General features: G+C 41.6%; 2 protein-coding genes across 2 annotated transcripts; both read left to right on the plus strand.

The window, feature by feature from the left end:
• The first annotated feature begins 1491 nt into the window (after window positions 1-1491).
• On the plus strand, window positions 1492-12005 carry shisa4 (shisa family member 4). The gene is made up of 5 exons (XM_084063581.1): window positions 1492-1703; window positions 5423-5600; window positions 7755-7891; window positions 8802-8996; window positions 9180-12005. The coding sequence occupies exons 1-5, from the start codon at window positions 1622-1624 to the stop codon at window positions 9218-9220; spliced, it is 633 nt and encodes a 210-aa protein (XP_083919707.1). The 5' UTR covers window positions 1492-1621; the 3' UTR covers window positions 9221-12005.
• Window positions 12006-12704: 699 nt separating this feature from the next.
• On the plus strand, window positions 12705-24151 carry lmod1b (leiomodin 1b (smooth muscle)). Its single transcript, XM_084061768.1, has 6 exons — window positions 12705-13253; window positions 15099-16838; window positions 18605-18629; window positions 18960-19270; window positions 21455-22906; window positions 23008-24151. The coding sequence occupies exons 1-6, from the start codon at window positions 12966-12968 to the stop codon at window positions 23032-23034; spliced, it is 3843 nt and encodes a 1280-aa protein (XP_083917894.1). The 5' UTR covers window positions 12705-12965; the 3' UTR covers window positions 23035-24151.

The raw sequence follows: 24151 nt of genomic DNA on the forward strand, positions 1-24151 counted from the left end.
TTATTTGACAGCTTAGGTTACTAGTTACCTTGCAGATTTTGATTATTAATAATTTATCAAATAGTTCAAAAATCTAAATATTTTGAAAATACCAGATCTACAAGTGAGTCTAATTAGCCTGGTAGCCAGACTGAGGGCAATTCTTTTTTTGCACTGGCAGATTCGTCTGGTCCCAGGCTAGAATAACATGATACATTGGGAAATTGTGCATAGGCTAAAGAGCTAGACTACATTGATACTTGCTTAAGTGTTTTTTGTTCAAAACGTGCTTTTCAATGATTCAATTAATTGTAAAAGCAATCGATAGCTAAAATATCTGATATATACAAATAAATATTGACTCGGGAAATGAATGTTTCGCGTTTCTTCAACATTTTATCACCAAATTGTTCCGTCAGATATATTATTATTTAGTAATGAACTAACCCTCGTGTCAGGCTTTCCGCAGTACCTGAGGAAAGCCCATAGAGGGAAAGCCTGGCACTGTTTACTGCAGGGGTCTTCAACAGGGGGTCCGGGACCCTAGGGGGTCCTCAGAGTGACTACAGGGGGTCCCCCAAATCTTTGTGTGATATGATTATTTTGTTTTACATTAACCACTTGAACCCTAGTATCCCTTTTCTGAGGAGAACTTTAGCCAAAAATAGCAGATCTACAAGCTCACAACGCCTATCGGCTATTTTTTATAGGTGTGCAGAGGGAAAAAAGAGCAGCAAAAGTTTATCTGAAACCCAATTTTATACAATATAGAGGGGGTCCCTGCTTCATCTCTCTCTCAGCTAGGGGGTCCTTGGCCTGAAAACGTTGAAGACCCCTAGTTTACTGTTCAGTGCTCAGATCTGGTTTAGAGCCCGCCTACTATATCCGGTCATTTGTACAACCACATACATTGACGCAACTTTTCCGTATCCGTTCTAGACCCAGACCGGAACATAAACCTGCAAAGTGAATTGTCTAGTAGTTATTAATATCATCGGGTTGTCTAGCGTCAGTGGTTGCTAGATAACCAAACTAGCCAATCACAGCGCAACCCTCCCCCCGGCCTATGGGACCGAAAGGCTCCACTGATTACATTATTATACTTACCAGGGTTGCCATGTCCGCTTATTATAAGCGACTTGTTTTTCTGTTTTTTGGCCTTGTTTCTAAAGTGTAGTTGCTTATTTGGGCTTGTTTCCTAATGCTGATTAAAGCTGTGTTTCTCAAACATTTTCATGTAAAGGACCCCCATTAATTGTCAGTAATTGTCTGTGGACCCCCATCTGAAAATATTTCATGCCAGGGCCCAGGGACCCCCATAGAAGATTTGTGTTGTTAAAATGTTTCAAAAAATATCCCACATTTTTTTTCAGGATTTTCAAATAGCCAATGTAGGCCTATTATGTTTAAAGGGCGAAGGGCTCGCTTCTTTTGGGCTTGTTTTCCAAGGCCCCGCTGCTTGTTTCTCTCGCAAAACCTGGCAACACGTATACTAACTATTCAGTACAGAAACACGTCCCGCTCCCGCTAGGCGTGCAATATTCTTACATCTGGGAATAACATCATCCAGGGACCCTGCACTGTTCTAAACTGTGATCTACAGAGCTACGTTTTCTACCGGATTGCAACGTTGTGGAGGAGGATGTTGTGTATAACGGGCAACAACATGTCCCTGGTCGCTGTGGCTTTAGCGGTTCTCGTGGTCGTCCTCTCCACTTCTCAGGGTAAGAAAGAACACTGGATGCGTCCACCGTCCATATCCAGGCCGATCCGAGCCGTGCCACACACCATACTGGGTCTAGATGACTGTCAAGTTGACACGTTCCGCATCATATGGTTCCCAAACTTTTTAGCCCGAGACCCAAAGGAGAAATTTGATGTCTGCCCAGGACCCAAGCTAGTGAAAATAGCAGCGACGCGTTGTGAGCTTGTAGAGATTGTTTTGCGAGAGCTTGTAGATCAACATTTTATTTTCTAATTTATGGGATTTCTTAGATTTTTATTTATTTATTCAAAAATCATTGAATTTGTTCTCAATTTTTGATTATTTTATTTTTTTTTGGGGGGGGGGGTTTGAAATGATATTAATGAAATCAAAACGTAGGAAACAAAAAATAAAGGGATATTTACTCGTGACCCATGAAAATGTGTCCGCAGCCCACAGATGGGTCCCGAACCAGTGTTTGGGGAACAGTGCTATAGAAGCATCCATCAGGGCCATCAGAGCCGTGGTGCCCATCCGTGCACGGGACTCCCTCTTTCTTTGGTGTTTCGATCAGGTGGGCGTGGTTGCGTCCTAAAGCGTGCAGCACTGCTGCGTCCTGTACAACCACGCCCACCTGGTCGAAACACCAAAGGAAACGGGAGTCCTATCCCATCCAACCGTGACGTCACCGTCCTTTCTTGCTGTTTACTTTTTGTTTACCTACCACTACCAGCGTCAGACGTTTATTTTAGGCCCGTTAACAGGTTATTGTGCATTCATAAGCCAGGTGTGTGTGTGTGTGTGTGTGTGTGTGTGTGTGTGTGTGTGTGTGTGTGTGTGTGTGTGTGTGTGTGTGTGTGTGTGTGTGTGTGTGTGTGAATTAGTATATCAGCACATATGTGACGTGGTTATTACTGACAAATGTTGGCTGCATTTACATCTATGTTTAGCTGAGTGGCTCATTATTTTGTATGCGTGCGTGTGCGTGTGCGTGTGCGTGTGCGTGTGTGTGTGTGTGTGTGTGTGTGTGTGTGTGAGAGAGACATAATACCCCTCTTTAAGAGACACACACTTGGCCATGATAAGCTGAATAAGCAACAAATACATTTGAAAACAGGCGACAAATATGTGCAAAATAGGTATTTGCAATTAATGGCACCCAAAGGCAGCATTCCGAAAGTATTCCCAACAAGAGCAAGTGTTGAGATCCTGATTAAGTCAGCAGAGCTGCTTATGTAGCTTATCTCCTCAAGGATGCCTCAAAAATACTAAATACACAAATAAACACAGACCAGATCTTTTCAAAGCAGGTTTAACTTATTATCATTATTGAAGTCAATGTTTTATCACAAAGTCAAAGACATAATGTGGTATTCTCTTGTGGGCTACAGATGAATTCTCATTGCATGAACACTGCAGTGTCAATTTTAGCACCCTATATGCAGGTGGCTGGTGTGACCTATTTAAGTACATGTGGCAGTTAAGATGTTTTAGCATGCCTTCCATTCAGTATTGGGGAATGTAAAGAAAATGGTGATACCAGGTGCATTTAAACTGTAAACGTTTTAGACAGCAGTTGCTTTTAAAGAGGAGGATATTTATTTCAATAGTCTGTTATTCATTTGGTCTAGGCCCACTTGATGAATGTATGAGAATGTAAAATATCTGGGATTCTTTAGTAGAGAATGATTTTTAAAAGGTGACTGATGATGGAAGTCTTGTGATACTAACACATCCTGGCTCAGAACTCATACATATAGGTCAAAGATTAACCCTAATATTCTGTGGGTCCACAATAAGATCCTCCTAAGTTCAACTGGTGGTCCGAGGACCACTGGTGGTCTGTGAAGGTATTGCATGTGTTCCCTGACCCTGCATTCGGTAATATAAGAAAGTGATCAGGCAGAATTCAGAGCTTACAGCAAAAGCAATGCAGTGTTTGTTACCATTTGCAACTATGTATTTATTTATTGTTGATGCCAAGCGTCCTTGGGTCTCTTGAAAGGTGCTTTATATACATTTAAGTTGTTATTGTTATTATTATAATTATGTATCCCTGAGAGAGATGCATTCTATTTCACACTGGCATAATGTGCAACTAAAGAAAAACAAAACTATGTCATTTCATATCTCCACCGAACATAACAGTGGTCACCAGCACCACCAGGTTGTTTTTAGTCAGGATGGTGGTGGTCCCTGGCTCATAATCAGTTGAAAATCTGTGTAGCATGTTCGAGTGCTGCTCTCTGGGTGGCTGGTTTAGAGAAAGAAAAGAGATGCTCAAGGCTAGCTGTACTCTTTTGTCAAAGAATATTTGAGTTGTTAAATTGTCTGGTATTTCCATCTAAGTGGCAACGTCCTTTTAAACCAGCGAGTGCCCTGCCTGAGGCCTAACTGGCTTTCAACCACCACTCAATTCAGCACTCAATTGCAACTTCACTTTACTATCACATCACAAGTTTGGGGCTGTGAAAGAGTAGGTGAAATACTTTTTTTGTACAAGCTAAAGTACCCACAATAAATCATAATAAGGGAGGGGATCAAATTTCAGAACAAAACAAATGTATCGAATCACATGAACCTAACCTTCCGTCCCTATTCTGAGGGCAAACATTCTGCAAAAATAGGAGCTCTACAAGCTCACAACACATCATAACGCGTTGTGAGCTTGTAGATCGGTGATTTTCGGCAAATACATTTGGTGTAGACTAGAGGGGTAAAAGGAGTGTAACATAAAGTGATGGTGCCATGACTTAAGTTTGTGTATAATGCGTTCTGATTGTATTTGGCAAGAGAAGAAGAAAGTTGGTCATAAAGTAATGTTGCACGTTCCTACTCGCAGCTATTTTGCTTGTGATGCCTGTGAATTCCTGATGTTGCCCCTTAGGCTTTAAGCCATACACCAGTGTTTCCTAACCTGGGGTCCGGGCCTCCCTTAGGGGGACACCAAAGATCCCTGGGGGGTGGCGTGAGACCTTATCTATTTGGAGGTATTCCAAAATGTGGCACAAAATCATGACTTGCTTTCATCCACTCAATGTGATATCATTCCAACTCATATACCTTAGGAACAAATAATCAAAACGTTTCAAAAATAGCAAAGATACTTTATAGAAGATCTACAAGTTCATGTCACGATGCGACATGTTGTGAGCTTGTTGATAAGAAGTATATAGTGCTTACACGTCTGAAGAACACAGTGTGAGCTCCAAGGAAAAATGGTTGAGAACCACTGCTTTATACCAGTGGTTCTCAACCTTTTCAGCTTGTGACCCCCCAAAATAATCATATTTGAACTGGGGACCCCCCCCCCCACCCTGACAAGCACTTGAAATGTAGGAGTTGAGGCATTGACTCTGTTCCACAGATAAATATTGTGAAAATAACCGATCTAAAAGCTCACAACGTCTCGCAATAGCGTTGTGCTTGTAGATCGGCTATTTTCACAATCTTTTCCTCTTTCTTATATTATTTGACAATTTGGCTAATGTTTGACCAGTTTTTATAGTATAGTTTGTTAATTACTTTTGACGCAGTAATGGATCTGTTTCTTTTTTCTTTTTTCTTTTGTCTTTTTGAGGTATTAAAAACATCTTAAAAGTCCTTAAATTGTCACTTCAGTCACTGTCATCTGACTTGACCAAAATCAGGGGGTCCCGACCCACAGGTCGAGAACCACTGCTTTGTATGCAATGCCACTTCGTTCACCTTGTCATTTTTTGTTCACTCATCATCTAGTGAGTGCCAACGAGGACTGCCTGTGGTATGTGGATAAGAATGGCACCTGGCACAACGGCTTTGACTGTCCCCTAATCACATTCTGCTGTGGGAACTGCCACCGTCGTTACTGCTGTCTGGACGCTTTCAAGATGATCACAGAACGGGAGCAGAAACGCTGCATGCTCTTCCAGTTCAGGTGGGGGGCACTGTCGGGAGCATGGACACATAATAGGGATGATATTCAGAACAAATAACCAACATAATCTAGCTCATGTGTTCCATATTTTTCATGTGGATTCATTGATATTTATAATCGAATGAATTGATTTGTCTGATTAACCACTACTTTGCTCCACAATGGTGGCGTACAATTGTGAAAATAGCTGATGTACAAACTCACAAGGCGCTGCATCACGTTGCCTTATGAGCTTGTAGATATGCTATATTTACAAAAAAATAATAATCGTTTATAAATCGATTAAAAACACTCGGTGCCGCGCTATGAGCTTGTATATCTGCTATTTTTGAATAGCCCAAAGTGTAAAATAATGCATTTTTAGCTCAAATCTAAAAATGACACTCTTCCAGGTCTTAATGGGTTAAGTTTAGATCTTTACCGTAGTTGAGTAATACAAAGTCTAATTGAATTACAATACCAAATGTATAGCAATGAAAATAAAATCTCAATCTCATTATGGCCAAAGTATCATAATAGTTCAATATGCAACAACTGTCCATCAAAGAGATCATATTGCCAATCAGGACAGATGTTCATAGGTTTAATTTAAAGAATTTAATTGACGTCATCATGCCTTCCATGAGTGGGACTCATTCCCATTAGATTCCCATCAGACTAATAGACCCTGCTCACGTCCCCACAGCACAGCATGTTCTCATTAGTTCTTCCAATACATCAGCTTAACTCTGCTTTTAATGGTGGATTACGCTGAAGTCCCCTGTGAGCGATTGTGATAACGCTGGACTAAGCAAACTCGTACCTTGAGAGGTTGCAACTTTGCAGTTTCCTCCACAGCACTGGAAACCATCCATCACTTTAACAGCATTGACCAGGCTACCTGGCGCTTATTAACCCCAAAGGGAGATAAGATTTATGTGCAGTAGGGTCTGAAATGAAGTGACGAGGTAGTGGGCTTTGTTGTGCTAGAGGGGCTGAAATGTAGTGACGATATAGTGGACTTTGTTGTTTTGATAAGTATACACGTCGATGAGTACTGATTTAGAGAAATAGAGAGGGCAGAAGAGACAGAGACAACGAAAAATAGATGTTTTTTTAATCACATTGGGCCTCATTCACAAAGCTCTTCTTAAATTTCTACATATTTTAGTGTAGGTTTGCTACTAAGTATATAGGCCAACGTCTGATCCATGAGACAATGTGTAAAGCCTTGATTTGTGTCCAACTCAGATGCAGACGAAGAATTTCACCTGTTCATAAATCAAATGCGCGTCCATGTGTGCACCATTTACATTATTCTGCACCCTGTTTAACACCATAAAAGGCAACAGGAATGTCCAATGTAAAACCAACTTGCCACGCGATGAAAGCACTCATTAGTGCAAGTTCAATGGTGTCGCTCGTCAAAAAGAAAAGCTCACTTTTGATTGATTGATTGAATACTCAACATGTTCGAAAACAGTATGACAGTAGGCCTACAGTTAAGAAAAGGTTATCCTAAAAGGATAACACAAAAAGACCCGGGGGGGGGCTTGTGTCCATTGTGGTCCATTACAAGCTACAACGCTTTGCATCGCAATGCCTTGACAGCTTGTAGATCTGGTTCAATTGGCAAGCAGGTCCCTCGCACGATGGAACTTGAAAAAAGTATTGCTCTCATGTAAATGAGAAGAAGAAAGTTTAACGTCCCAGGACCAAATAATTGGCTAATAAAGCATGGCAGGATACTAGCTATATCATATGGACATTCTAATAACATAAGGCATTCTAATAACAGCCACGCATGGATTCTGCCACCTACGAGTGCCAGACATGAGTTTTGGTGTACGTAATGAAATAATGATGAATTAGACTATGCTTGTTGAAATACTTGTATAAGCGCTTTAGTATCAAATCTAAGTGAAGGCATGCTTTGTGACTGAGGCCCATTAACTTTTTTTCTGAATAAAAGTCTGCTCCTTGAGCAAAGAATTTTCTCAAGAGATATGAAGATAATTAATAATGAAAAAAATTAGCCCGTATTTAACCACTTTAAACCTGGTGTCTCTATTTTAGGGCATAAGTGGTTGAGACTGAAGTCTGAGCTTACCTCTTTACCTTTTCTCACTGTCTCTAATGTTTCTTTCTTTCTCTTTCTCTCTCTCTCTCTCTCAGCCCCACCAATATAGCTGGCATCGCCTCATCCATTCTGCTGTTTGTAGCTATCATTGCTACCATGGTGTGCTGCTTCATGTGCTCCTGCTGTTACCTCTACCAGAGAAGACAGCAGAGGGGCAGGACACCTTACGATGGTAAGACACACACACACACACACACACACACACACACACACACACACACACACACACACACACACACACACACACACACACACACACACACACACACACACACACACACACACACACACATATACACACACACACACACACACACACACACACACACACACACACACACACACACACACACACACACACACACACACACACACACACACACACACAAACACACAAACACACACAAACACACAAACACACAAACAAAACCCATGCATTGTATAACACCCAGAGGATTCAAACATGGGTTTCCGCTTTGCCTCTCAGTCAAAGGGGAGTCCCTCATGGCCAGGGGAGATATTAGGACTTTGACCTTGTGCAGGGCTATTCTGTTGCACACATGCATACACACACTTACACAGAGCTTGATTATACTCTCCATCTCCCCTCCCTGTCTTAATCCACCACTCTAACTATTCTCTCTCGCTCTCGCCAGGGCCGGCCGCTGCCATAAGCAACATAAGCGGTCGCTTAGGGCCACAACCACTAGGGGGCCACAAAAAAAAAAAAGTTTTTTTTTTTTTTTTTTTTTACTTTTATATTGTAATTACGTCATGTATCTCCTATCCAACAACTAGTGTTATTATTTTAGTATGCAATAAAAAATGACAATGATTTTATAATGGGGGCGTTTGGGGAGGGGGGCCACCAAAAAATGTTTTGCTTAGGGCCACGAAAGTCCTAGGGCCGGCCCTGGCTCTCGCGCTAACTGTCTGTCTGTCTTTCTCTCTCTCTCTCTCTCACATGTGTGCATCAAACACAAGCACTGTTTGGTTTTGCTTGCAACAATGGTCACCCCACCCTGATGTTTTCTCCCACTGATGTATTTCTTTACAACAATATGTGTCTTGTTGACCTCTAGCCCAGCAGATCCCTATGACCAGCTATCCAGTGGAGCCCATGTATGATGCCTATGGAAAACCACTGGGACCCTCTGACTACCCACACCAAGGCTATCCAATGGCACCCCTGTACCCTGGCATGCCCCCGCAGTATCCAATGATGCAGCCTGGGCCCTATTCTGCGTATCCGATGGCAGATCCTGGATACAGCCAGGGTAAGAGTAGCAAGGCTGCATGAATAACGTTCTTTGTGCCAAAAGATCAAATGTGATTTGTTGGCAATACGTTTTACATATAATAAACCATTAATCCTAAAGGAAATAATATTTAAATATGTTTTCAGGAGACAGCATAAAGGATATTGAAATGAACTGACTTTTTATCTGTTCCTTTTTCAGCTCCTCCACCTTACTCGCCGCCACAGTATCCCGGCCATTGATGGGCTATTGTACACACACACACACACACACACACACACACACACACACACACACACACACACACACACACACACACACACACACACACACACACACACACACACACACACACACACACACACACATTCACACAATGGGACATAACAGGAAAAGCAGAGGTGACTGTATTAAAAGGAGAAGGCGAGAACACACACACACACACACACACACACAGCTTGACTAGCAGTGGTTTGCTTGTGAAAGATAACCAGAAGCACTTTAAGGTGTTTTGTTTATTTATAACGTTGTCCTGCTTTTATGGCGTACTCGAGTGAGTCAAATTTTGGTTACCGAAACCTGATGCCTGATTCCCTCTGGTGGTTTCGCAGAGGGAATGTCACACCATCCCCAAAGTGAGGTCATCAACCAGCGCCACCAGTGCAGCATCACTGCATGCTCACTGTATGCGTTGGTGCACAGTGAGCTCAATGGCAGAGTGTTCTCTAAGGGAAGGGGGATGGCGCTCCACTTGTTAACAAGTCCCTCTTTCTTTTTTTTAAGGGAAACTTTAAATAGAACAATACCTTACCTCCTTGCCCTCATTGAATTGAAACTACTCAATTACTTTCTATGGTTTACATTCCAGGTCATCGGTCTGCATTCGTTCTGTGATATGAGATTAAATTATGTCTTTATTTCCACATTATGTTTATTTTTCGGAATCCAATGATGAGAAAAGGGAAAACCGGCGTGTGGAGATAAGGGATTTGTGAGGTCTGTTTGACTTGATACGCTGGAAGGTGTTCAGCTCACAGACAGTGCTGTGTTAATGTGTTGCTTTTGTAACATGGTACTTCTGATTCTGTGTCCAAAATCTTCTGTGAACCTTCACTGTAAGTCAACGCACTGATGTATTTTTATCTGGCAGCTCAGTCTCATCTTGTCTTCCTTACCTGACTGACATTTATTTCCCATGGAGCATGTTACCTACACTGGTCTAATGTACCATCACATGCATGTTAGTTATGAAAAATAAGGTAAACTAGAATAATCCAATATTGCCATTTCTTTTTATTAGTGGAGCTCATGTTAAATGTTTATTTTCAGTAACTAGTATCGGGTCAATGGAGGTGCAGGTCACATTGCTTGATTTCAATATAGGTCCCGCCTTAACAGAGCGTCACAAAATGAGATTACTACTATTTCACTGCATATTTTGTAAATGAATACAGCTGAATATTTTATGATATTGTAACAAGTTGTTAAAGTCTTATCATTGTAACATAAGCTATCATGTTTTACTACTTAATTTTGACATCTCTTTATTCCATTACATTTAACATTATGATATAATATGTATCATCTCTTACTGTGAATGGGTTTCACCTTCTGGCCAAGCCAAAGAGCCAAGTCATTTTAGCATAAATTATTTATCTTTACTTGAGTTTGAGATAATAAGGTTTCCTCTATTGAGGTCCAAGTCTGTGATCAACCTTCTAAGTGAAAATCATTATAGGTTATACTGTATGTCCTGCTTGGCCAGAAAGTAACAACCCTGTTAATGATGCAGTTTGCGCTGATATTGTCCCCCTTGTAAAATGCTTGAATTGTAGAACATTGTCTCAAGCATGTGCTGTACAGTAAACAATGTACTACTTATGTAAGTGATGCCTGGGTTATATTTATTCAGGTACAATGTTTTTAATTGGATGAGTGTTTCTGCTCTCTTACAGACATGAGCTATGTTTTCAGTTGAAAATTGGATGTTTCAGTTGAGTTGGCTCTCTCCCTCTCTGTCTGTCTCTCTTTCTTCCTCACTAATCAGCCGACAGCAAGGGCTATCTAATTATGGATTGGAATCTTGCTCTACTAATTTGTTGGTACTTATCAGTTGGTACTTACCAGTGGTGGATTTATGTTGATTTACTCAAGTACTGTACTTGAGTAATTTTTTTGTAGGTATTTTAACTTTACTTGAGTATTTCCTTTTGATACTTTATACTTTTACTCCACTTACATCTCAGAGGCAAATATTGCACTAAAATGATTTGACTTTGTTAATTACTAGTAACTTTGCAGATTTAGATTAATACAAAACATGCATGAACAGATACATGATGATGTATTACATATATATATATATATATATGTTAAGCTGTCCAGCAGCACATTAAGTCATTCAAATCAGTCCCTTCTTTACAATCTGCAACATTCAAGTGATGAACATGTTAATGCACTAATGGGCCATTCTGTATTAGGAATATTTTTATGTTTGGTACTGTACGTGTATTTTGATTCCAATACTTTTGTAATTTTTTGTATATTTACTCAAGTAAAGAAATGTAATGCAGGACCTTTACTTGTAGAGTATTTCTGCATTGTGGTATTGCTACTTTTACTTAAGTAAAAAAAAAAGGTACTTTTTCCACCACTGGTACTTACTGCCTGTGTCTCCCTTCAGTACAAACCCATACAATAGATGCACATTTCTGTCATTAGTTTACAGCCTTAATTAGTTGCCCAGTGTTTGTTTGTATGCACAGATGTATTGAGCCTTTGTAAAGCACAAGTAGAACACTGGAATTTTGTTTTTAAGTCACTGGTATAGTTTGACATACTTTTGCTTAAAAGTGTTTCTGTTTATTTGTGCTTCTGACCAACTCTATGAGTGTGTTAATGAAAATGACTGGTTGCAATATAACTGTCTCTAGATACAGCTTTTTGTCTATTGTAAAATGGATGGTATGATATTGTAATATAAACTCAGTGAAACATTTTTATTTCTATTAACATAAAAGTTTAACTTTGGAACGTAACATTAAATGGTCTGCTGTCTTTTGCTGTTTCCACATATTATGACACTGGAAAAGGGGGCCATTCTGTGTTTACGTTATTTTGACCACTAGATGTCCTTAAATAGTCAGAGTCTTGTTAAGTTGAGTTTACATAGATGATGTATGAATGCCCCGCAGGCATTTTAATGGCAACACATCACCATCACATTGCTTCTGAAACTGTTTAAAACACCAGCAGTTGTCAACAAATGATTGATTTATTTTCCACAATATCTTGAGCCTATTAATACTATTTATAGTTCCTGTGTAAAATAATGTTATTCTGTCTTGCATTGTACATTCCACAAATGTTGGGAATATGTTTGTTCGGGGAGATTAGTTAAATAGGCAACACTCCTAAAGAAAGCTGACATATCTGACTTGGCAGCAAATGTAGTTTAGAATTCTTAACTGTTGCCGTCGACAGAGTCATTATCAATTAAATAATTGGCAACTGGTCCCAAGAAAATAATATGATTTGTGGGATAGGAAGTCTCACTGTGTAGTACCACTCTCTGGCGTCTGTGTAAACTTCAGCCCTTCCCATTGCCTTTAAAGGACTGTAGACCCTGAACTAAATATGGACATGCACTTTCACAGGATTTTAAAGAATGTCCCAGACTCACAGTCCACTTTGATGATGTGAGACTAGTGCAGTCCGTCACTGGTACCCCTAACACAAGGTAGCCCTGTGAGCCCAGCCTCTTGGTGCCAGGATTGATGCCTCCGGTGGCTTTTTGGTGAGCAGGACAGGACAGAAGGACACCATCTGCTTTGGCCTATGGGAATATTCCTCAGCTTGCACCAAGAGGGAGAGAGATAACACAATTTTCCAATTAAAAGGGGGAATTTACAACCACTAACGCAGAAATCCAACTTCTATTATTTCCCCCCACGGGTGTCATCTTTACCATAGCTTTTAAAGACAACCATGTCCAGGAGGAAGGTGAGGGGTTTGACCCGTACGGGTCGCCAGGTGAGCGAGGACCCAGACCTGGACAACCTGCTGTCTAATCTCTCCCCCGAGGAAGTGGAGGAGTTGGAACAGGACATGCTGAAAGTCCCAGACCTTGACCAGAAGGACGGAATCATCCTCGCACAGGGAGAGAGCCTGTCCACACAGCCGCCTGCAGCCAACAATGTCCAGGACACTAGACTGGGTACTCGTCGAGATAGTGACCCTAAAGGGTGGCACAGTCAGAGGGAACAGTCATTTGAGGTATGGTTTCAACATCGCCACTAAACACCTCTCACACCTTTTGTAAGCAAATGTGTTAATGTTACCTCATACAAGGAGAAGCATTTTAATTTGCTTCTTATACATGGATTATTACTTTTTATGAACACCACACTTGCCATTGTTTATATGCAGAGCTCTCACAGTAGTCATTTGTAATTTGACTTGATTAAGACAATGTATGTAATTGTTTGCTTTTATCAATTGATTGATTGATGCAGTACTACACAACATCCAGTCTCCCCAGATATTCCATTGATAACTTTCATGTGATATACATCTGCCAACTAGACCTCATGCACACTGAGTCCATCAGCTCATATAGTGGTCCACCACAGTTCGTCTCTGTGCCAGGAAAAACAAGGCTTACTTGCAGCCTTTTCACATCCTTATTCATTCTCTCACAAGAGGAGAAACAGCCTCTCAGAAACACACAGGGTATTATTTTGACATCCTAATGTCGCATTATAAAAGATTTTTCAAATGGAGAGCCATCCCTGGTACAAGTTTGATTGCAGAATGGCTTTAGCAGTTTGCTGCTGGATAGTGTTTAAAGGAAAGGCACTTCAGTCGATCGCGCTGAGGTCCTATGGAGCTTCTTAATCCCAGCCTGATGGAATTCCTTGGTTGATTGCTCCCACGCTTACTGCCTTTTAAGGATACATCTGCCAGGACCCTGGCCTTCCACAGCAAAACAGATGGAGGGCTCACAAATCAAACACTTAGCTATATTCTCTGCAAATATATCCCTGCACTATACACTGTTTCCCTGACCGTTTACTTACTGTAAACACATATAGTATATCTTGTCTAGTGGATTACAGTTGCAGTAAGCGGTGTTTACAGTAAGCATACGATAGGGAGCCTTTCATTGTATACATGTGCGGGTTAGGCTTTATATATCACATGGGTTATGTCATCATGATTTCTGCAGATGTCTGAGAGAGCAGGTTTTGTTTTATTTGACTTTGATGGCTTGGGAAATTCATTGATGAGATTGTTATGCTGAGCATGGAGTGACCCATTAAAGTTAATTTCCCATTTCATTCTGCAGTGCCTGACTACCTGCTAGGGTTTTTTTCTTCCCCAAATTAAATAATATATTTTCTTTGCATCAAGTGCTCACTTTCATGGTGGTGCAGTTGGAGGCCCTTGGGGCCAGTGGTGGAAAGTAACTAAGTACATTTACTCAAGTACTGTACTTAAGTACAATGTTGAGGTATTTTTACTTTACTGGAGTATTTCCAGTTTTCAGTACTTTTACTTCTCCTCCACTACATCTCAGAGACAAATATTGTACTTTTACTCCACTACAATTATTTGAAAACTTTAGTTACTTTGTAGATTTTGATTATTATTACTAAACATATTACCCACTTCAGCCCTATACATTTCGGCCATTTGAAAATAGCCGATCTACAAGCTCACAAAACGCGTGTGAGCTTGTAGATATGCTATTTTCAAAAGATTTTTATACATTTGAAAACTTGTGAAATGGTACATTCTGCAGACTGAGTACTTTCTACTTTTGGTACTTTAAGTATATTTTGATACCAACACTTTTGTACTTTTACTCAAGTAGATTTTGAATTCCGGACTTTTACTTGTAAAAGAGTACTTGCACATTGCAATACTGATACTTTTACTTCAGTAAAAAATGTGAGTACTTTTTCCACCACTGCTTGTGGCCAATACCCCCCTTGTCCCAAGTGCTTGATTTTCCTGTCCTGTGAGAGTAAAGCATAAATGCTAAAAAAAAAACAGAAAAAACAATGATAATGTTTAGAAAATGTGCTAATTTATTCCAATATTCCTTTTGACCTGCAGGGCGAGCCAAAGAGGGAGACCAGGAAGCAGGAGTACCTGAGGAAGATGGGCTTGAGTCAGGAGGGAGATGATCACAAGAAAGGAGCACTACAGAGACAAGCCAGTGTTGCAAGTGAACAGCAGAACAGGCTGGAGGAAAGAAACAACAAAGGACCTGACAGCTCCAAAGAGGAGCGAGCTGGTCTTTCCAGATATAGGAAGTGGGGGAGCAGAGATGGTGACACAAAAGAGGAGACCAAAGTAAAAGACAAATGTGAGGACAGCAAGCTAAATGATAAGCAAGAAAGCAGGGAGAGCACAGGTAACAAGACAAGAGACATGATCTCCAAGTTACAAGAGAAGAAGGTTGACAGCAGGGAGAAGGAGAGAAAAGAAGACAGCAGGAAAAGTTATGACAGCAAGACCAAAGATATTATCTCCAAGCTACGAGAAAAAAGCGAAAAGGAGGGAGGCAAGGAGAAGGACAGGAAAGAAGACATCAGGACAAGGGGTCTTGTCTCCAAGATGGTGGGGAAACAGAGCAAGGCTCAAGAAGGTCAGGATCAAGAGAGTAAATTAGAAGAGAGGAAGGCTAAAGGGGAGGAGAAGAAAGATGTAGACAAGGAGAAGCCAGATGGGAAACTTGAGCGACAGAGGTCAGCGAAAGGAGATGGTGATGTGCATGTGAGAGACAACAAGGCAGAAGAAATAAAAGCAAATGAAGAGGAAGTAAAACATAACGACCACGTGAAAGAGGAGGACAGTAAGAGCGGTGAAGAGAAGAGAGCAGAGCAGAAAAACGAAAAACCGGACAGTAAGGGAAACGTCACAAACGACGAAGGGTCAAAGCCCAACAAGGCAGGGGAATCCAAGCATGTGGGCAACTGTATTGATGGAAAGAACTCCAATAGCAAGACAAAAGAGGAAGAGGTGGAGGACGAAGACTCCAGCATGTTTGATGAGCTGATGGAGCAGGTTCGGAGCAACGACCCGTCGCTCAGCGAACTCAATGTCAACAACTCAGAGGTCATTAAGGTCAAAACCCTCATTCAGTTTGCTGAGACCTTACACAGCAACACCCACGTTAAGACGTTTGCCCTGGCCAACTGTCGGGCTGATGACCACGTGGCGTACGCCATAGCAGGCACCCTGCGCAATAACAAGACCATTACCAGCGTCAACCTGGACTCTAACCATCTCACCGGGAAGGGCATCCTGTCCCTCATCCAGGCACTGCAGTACAACGCCACCCTCACCGAGCTGCGCTTCCATAACCAGCGTCACATCTGCGGTGGCAAGACAGAGATGGAGATGACCAAAATTCTTAAGGACAACACCACCCTGATTAAGCTGGGTTACCACTTTGAATTGGCCGGGCCCAGGATGACCATGACCAACATCCTGAGCCGCAACATGGACCGCCAGAGACAGAAGCGTCTGCTGGAACAGAAGCAAGCGCAGGCCAACGGGGAGAAGAAGGGGCCACTGGACGTTCCCAAGAGCTTTGGCAGTGGCTCTCTGAGAGGCTCACCCAGGGCTTCCCCCAAACCCTCCCCCATGGCCTCGCCCATGCCATCGCCAAAACTGAAGCGAGTATCTGGGGGCCTGGTCCCTCCACCACCCCCTCCTCCACCTGGAGGCGGACCTCCTCCTCCTCCTCCACCTCCTCCCATGGATAACAAAGGACCAGACTCCAGCAAGAGCTCAAGGGACCAACTGCTTTCCTCCATCAGGGGGAGCACTAAGCATCAACTCAAGAAGGTAATGGATATAAGATAAATATATAGGATGATTAAGTATATCTGCAGTATACTCTCATACATACAGTTCTTTATATTCCTGTTCATATCTTCAACAGGTTCCTGTGCCAAAGTGGTTGCAGTAATAGTGCCATTGGAATGGAGGGCGAAACAGGAGAGAGAAAGAACAGCCACCTCACCACAGGTCTACAGAGGATTAACAAACCTTATAATGTATATCCCAATGTGCTGTTCTTAAACACTGTCACAGTGCCATGTGGTGACATAGACGGATTAAGGGGAAGCAAAAAGTGAAACACAAAATGTCCATTGGTTGGATGCATGGCCCTCACTATGATTTCTCCCCTAAAACACTGGACCAAAAGGAGATTGTGGAGAATGAGTGATGCAGGGGGCTTCTGATAGCCAACTGCAGAAAAGGCCATGAGTTTTTCGTGGTTGTTTGTCTTCATTTCTTATGACACATAGCCTGTTACAGTATTTGCACTAGATTATATGAAGCGGTTCATGTGATGTCAGCTTGTGTATGTGGTTGGATGTGAGTGTGGTTGGAGTGCATGCCACAGTGAGCTTAGTAAGAGGTTCAAATAACTATAAATGCTTATATACAAATCTAGCATTGATATATTGAACAATAATTTGACCAGTTATTTATTTGTGGAGAGAGTCCACTTTATTTTGTCATTTGGAATGTTAGATGAACAGGGGAAATCTGAAATGACACAAATATCAGGGAATTAATAAAAATGGGGTGTCAACTTCATAAATTCACACTGTGTGGATAAGTAGAAGAAAAAGAAATGAGTGATTCAAGTCAAATTATAATATGTGTGTCTCGTTGCCAAATCTCAAGACAATCTCAGGCAAAGTTCAACACATTGGAACGTTTATTTATCTGTTTATTTGTGCTTCTGACCAACTCTATAAGTGTGTTAATGAAAATGACATTGGTTGCAATTTAACTCTTTCTAGATAAGGCTTTTTGTCTATTGTCAAATTAATGGATGCTATGATATTGTAATATAAACTCAGTGAAACATTTTTATTTCTATAACATAAAAGTTTAACTTTGGAACATAACATAAAATGGTCTGCTGTCTTTTGCTGTTTCCTCATATGACATTGGAAAACAGAGCCATCCTGCGTTTACGTTATTTTGACCACTAGATGTCCATAAATTGTCACTTCTAAAGAGAGCCAGCTGTGTTACATTTATTTAACAGATGATGTATGAGTGCACTGCAAGCGTTTCATAGCAACATATCTTCATATCTTCATATCATTGCTTCTGAAACTCTGTTTAAAACACCAGCATTTGTTAACAAATTATTTATTTACCACAATCTCATGGGCCTATTGACACTACTTATAGTTCCTGTGTAACATAATGTTATTCTATCTTGCCTTGTACATTCCACAAATGTTGGGAATGTGTTCGTTCGATTGATTGATTGATTTATTGAATACTTTATTAGACAAAAATGTAGACGGAACGAGGTACAGTCAGACATTTAGGAACACAAAAAAGTCTGGGGGACTTGTTTCCATTGTGGTCGAGGATATTATTAAATAGGAAACACTCCTATGACAGCTGACTTATCTGTCTTGGCAGTAAATGCAGTTTAAAATTCTTAACTGTTGCTGTTGACAGAGACATTATCAATTAAATAATTGCCAACTGGTCCCAAGAAAATAACAATATGATTTGTGGGATAGGAAGTCTCACTGTGTATTAATACCAGTCTCTGGCATCTGTGTAAACCTCAGCCCTTCCCATTGCCTTTAAAGGACTGTAGACCCTGAACTAAATATGGACATGCACTTTCACAGGATTTTAAAGAATGTCCCAGACTCACAGTCCAATTTGATCATTCGTGTGAGACTATTGCAGTCCATCACTGGTACCCCTAACACAAGGTAGCCCTACATGTGAGCCCAGCCTCTTGGTGCCAGGATTGATGCCTCCGATGGCTTTTTGGGGAGCAGGACAGGACAGCAGGACGCCATCTTTGGCCTATGGGAATATTCCTCAGCTTGCTCCAGGAGAGAGAGGGAGAGATATAACACAATTTTAATTAAAAGGGGGAATTTACAACCACCACCACCACTACCGCATGAAAAGTTTCTATTATTTTCTCCCACGGGTGTCACCTTTACCATAGCTTTCAGGCAACCATGCCCAGGCCTACTATGGCCACACAGGTGAGCGAGGACCCAGACCTGGACAGCCTACTGTCCAACCTCTCCCCAGAGGAAATGGAGGAGTTGGAAAAGGACATGATGAAAATCCCAGACCTTGACCTGGAGGGTGGAATGATCCTCGTACAGAGAGAGAGCCTGCCTGCAGCCAACAATGCCCAACACTCCAGACTGTGTACTCATCGAGAGACTGATCCTAAAAGGTTGCACAGTCAGAGGAAACTGTCATTTGAGGTATGATCTCAACATCACCACTAAACCCTTACACTTTTCACACCCTTTGTTAGTATAATGTGTTCATGTTGGCTCAAAGGAGATTAATACATGGGGGAAACCTTTCCTTTGCCTCTATACATGATTACTAATTTGAAGACCCCATTGTATTTGTTACTTTCTATTGTCTAAATGCAGAGCTCTTAGTTTGTATTAGTTTGCAGTTTGACTTTTTAATGAAAATAATGACTCGTGAATTTATAAAAGCATCCATAAACAAATGAGAATTTATACAAATGTTTGCTTATATCGATTGACTGATGCAGTACCACAAAACATCCTGTGTCCCCAGATATTCTAATGATAGCTTTCATTTGATTTTTTTGTTAGTTGCTATCTGCGAACTGAACCTCATACACACTGAGTCCATCAGCACATAAATAGTGGTCCACCACAGTTAGTGTCTGTGCCAGGAAAAACATTGTCCCCCCAAGGCATACTTGCAGCCTTTTCACATCCTTATTCAATTTTTCTCAAGAGGCGAAACAGCCTCTCAGAAACACACAGGGTACTATTTTGCCATCCTAATATCACATTATAAAAGATTTTACAGATCGAGAGCCATCCCTGGTACAGGTTTGATTGCGGAAGGGCTCTAGCAGTTTGCTGCTGGCTAGTGTTTAAAAGAAAAAGTCAATAGAGACGCAGTCTTCGCAGTTTCTTAATCCCAGCCTGATGGAATTCCTTGGTTGATTGCTCCTACGCTCACTGCCTTTTAAGGATACATCTGCCTGGACCCTGGTCTTGCACAGCACAGATGGAGAGCATACACAACACTTAGCTAGCTACTCTCTGCAAATATATCCCTGCACTATAAAATGTTTCCCAGTCAGTTTACTTACTGTAAACACATATAGAATATAATGTCTAGTGTGTTACAATTACCATAAGCAGAGTTTACATCAAGCATAATAGGGAGCCTTTTTTATTGTGCAGATACATGTGCAGGACAGGTCTGGCATTATCATAGGTTATGCCATCCTGATATCTGTAGATGTCTAATATGTTGATGACACGAGAAATTCATGGGTGACATTTTCATGCTGAGCATGGAGTGGCCCATTTCCCCCCATTAAATTGACGTCCCACTTATGTTCTGCAGTGCCTGACAAGGCTTGGTTCATAGTATACAGTTACTGGTGGTTTTACCAGTAACTGACTATTGTTTTGACCAGATAATCATCATGTCCCTGTCCCAAGCCATTGATTTGTCTGTCCTGCTGTAACACTTACTGTGAATGCCTAGGCTGGGTGGCCTATCCAAGGACGGATTATGGATTGAGCCAATGGGGCCAGTGCCCCGGGGCCCTTAGTACCCAGGGCCCCTGGGCCATGAGGCCCATTGGCAATTTACTTAAATGTAAACATATGAATATATTTTAATTAATTTAAATAAGCTTTAGGTTCACACTAAAATATGTGGACCCTCACCTTACAGTACACGTCTCCTGCTGCTATATAGCCATCTAACAGGACAAACGTTAGACGTTAAACATATTTTTTTTACATGCAAATAAATATCATGTAAATAATGCAGGTTGTAGACTGTAAATCCTGTACAATAAGCCTTACAACTCAAGGAGTGTGTTTGCGTGCCCGCCCGATTGCCTATTCTGGGTAGGGGGGTCTAAAAGATAAATGGCCCAAGGGATGTCAGACCGTCAGACGTTAGTTTATTATGTTAGTTTAATGTGAAGTTAGGTTTAGGCATAGTTTTTGTGAGGTTAAGGTTAGGCTTAAGGTTAGGTTTAGGCATAGTTTTTTGTGAGGTTAATGCTTAATTAGGGTTGGGCTTAGTTATAATGTCTGCCATTGGACCAATGGTACTTCGTGATAATGGACCGTTGGAGTAATACCACGGCACTACGAGAGAGTTGTGGGGAAATTAGGCTTTTTATGACATGGTTTAACTTTTCACATTTGGCAGAAGAAAAAGCGCGTTTGGTGGTGTGCTTTATAGAGGCTCAACATGCAATACAAATTCTGGGTTGATTGGATGTTGCATGATAAATAGTAATACTTGTAAGAAATAGGCACTCACACACACGCGCACGCACCCACGCACGCACGCACGCACGCACGCACGCACACAATAGTCTTTAGCAAAAACTCTGAATTTTTTACAATATTCCTTTTGTCTTGCAGGGTGAGCCAAAGAGGGAGACCCGGAAGCAGGAGTACCTGAGGAAGATGGGCTTGAGTCAGGAGGGAGATGATCACAAGAAAGGAGCACTACAGAGACAAGCCAGTGTTGCAAGTGAACAGCAGAACAGACTGGAGGAAAGAAACAACAAAGGACCTGACAGCTCCAAAGAGGAGCGAGCTGGTCTTTCCAGTAGATATAGGAAGTGGGAGAGCAGAGATAGTGACATAAAAGAGGAGACCAAAGAAAAAGAAAAATGTGAGGACAGCAAGCTAAAGGATAAGAAAGAAAACAGGGAGAGCACAGGTAACAAGACAAGAGACATGATTTCCAAGATACAAGAGAAGAAGGATGACAGCAGGGAGAAGGAGAGTAAAGAAGACAGGAAAAGAGATGACAACAAGACCAAAGATGTTATCTCCAAGCTACAAGAGAAAGGCAAAAAGGAGGGAGGCAAGGAGAAGGACAGGAAAGGAGACATCAGGACACAATATTTAAAAGAGGACAGTAAGGGAAATGTCACAAACAATGAAGGGTCAAAGCTCAACAAGGTGAAGGAATCTGAGTATGTGGGCATCTGTATAGCTGGAAAGAACTCCAATAGCAAGACAACAGAGGAAGAAGAGGAGGACGAAGACTCCAGCATGTTTGATGAGCTGATGGAGCAGGTTCGGAGCGACAACCCGTCCCTCAACGAACTCAATGTCAACAACTCAGAGGTCATTAAGGTCAAAACCCTCATTCAGTTTGCAGAGGTCTTGCACAGCAACACCCACGTTAAGACGTTTGCCCTGGCCAACTGTCGGGCTGATGACCACGTGGCGTACGCCATAGCAGGCACCCTGCGCAATAACAAGACCCTCACCAGCGTCAACCTGGACTCTAACCATCTCACCGGGAAGGGCATCCTGTCCCTCATCCAGGCACTGCAGTACAACGCCACCCTCACCGAGCTGCGTTTCCATAACCAGCGTCACATCTGCGGTGGCAAGACAGAGATGGAGATGACCAAAATTCTTAAGGACAACACCACCCTGATTAAGCTGGGTTACCACTTTGAATTGGCCGGGCCCAGGATGACCATGACCAACATCCTGAGCCGCAACATGGACCGCCAGAGACAGAAGCGTCTGCTGGAACAGAAGCAAGCGCAGGCCAACGGGGAGAAAAAGGGGACACTAGACGTTCCCAAGAGCTTTGGCAGTGGCTCTCTGAGAGGCTCGCCGAGGGCTTCCCCCAAACCCTCCCCCATGGCCTCGCCCATGCCATCGCCAAAACTGAAGCGGGTATCTGGGGGCCTGGTCCCTCCTCCACCTCCTCCTCCACCTGGAGGCGGACCTCCTCCTCCTCCTCCACCTCCTCCCATGGATAACAAAGGACCTGCCTCCAGCAAGAGCTCAAGGGACCAACTGCTTTCCTCCATCAGGGGGAGCACTAAGCACCAACTCAAGAAGGTAATGGATATATAAGATAAATAGGATGATTAAGTATATCTGCAGTATATTCTCACACATACAGTACTTTATATTCCTGTTCATATCTATATCTTCAACAGGTTCCTGTGCCAAAGTGGTTGCAGTAATAGTGCCATTGGAATGGAGAGCGAAACAGGAGACAGGTAGAGAATAGACATCTCACCTCAGGTTTACATAAGGGATAACAGACCCCTCAATGTATCCCCATGTGCAGTTCTTAAACACTGTTTGTCACAGAGCCATGTAGTGACATAGACAGATTAAAGGGAAGGAAACAGTGAGTCAATTAGTTGGATGAGTGATTACTATCATGTATCCCTTCAAACACTGGACCAAAAGGACATTGTGGAGAATGTGTGATGCAGAGGGCCTGTGATTGCAAACTTCAGAAAATGCCATGAGTTTTTTTTTGTGGTTGTTTGTCTTAATTTTATTTAGACGCTCAGCCTGTTATTTGCACTAGATTATATGAAGCGATTCATCATGTGATGTCAGCTTGTGTATGTGGTTGAATGTGAGTGTGGTTAGAGTGCGCAGTGAGCTTATAAGAGGTTCAAATAACTATAATTTCTTGTAGAAGAATCTAGCGTTGATATATTGAACAATAATTTGACCGGTTATTTATTTGTGGACATAGAATCCACTTTATTTTGTTATTTAGAATTCTGCATGAACTGTGGAAATCTAAAATGATATAAATATCAGGGAATGAATAAAAGTGGGCTGTCAACTTTAGAAATTCACACTGTGTTGTTAAGCAGAAGGAAAAGAAACGAGTGAAACAAGTTAGTTGTTAGTTGCAAAGTGTGTGTCTCATTGCCAAATCTCAAGACAATCTCAGGCAAGAGTTTACACACATTGATAACACACATTGGAAAGCAGCCGAATGAAATCCTGGTCTATTATGAAAGACTGTAATATGGAAGCTGCCAGAAGGAAGGAATGGCTGGCCTTTAGTATCTTAGCTGATATTCTGTATTATTCTAGGCTGGATGTTTGAATATCTTAGATACCCTTACATAATGAATCTACAAGCCTTATCGTTGGGGATTTATAAAGTAACTAATGGCTTCTATCAGCAATATACAACTTTTTTGTTGACTTATTCCATACTTTAAAATGAATGTAATTTCTAAAGCACTCTAATGTGATAGGATTTTCCAAGTGGCACTCTGCTGATGACTGTTATGTAATATGTAATGAAGGGTAATTTGTCATATTTGA

The sequence above is a fragment of the Gymnoscopelus microlampas genome (assembly GCF_963454915.1).
Source record: "Gymnoscopelus microlampas genome assembly, chromosome: 7".
Taxonomy (NCBI): domain Eukaryota; kingdom Metazoa; phylum Chordata; class Actinopteri; order Myctophiformes; family Myctophidae; genus Gymnoscopelus; species Gymnoscopelus microlampas.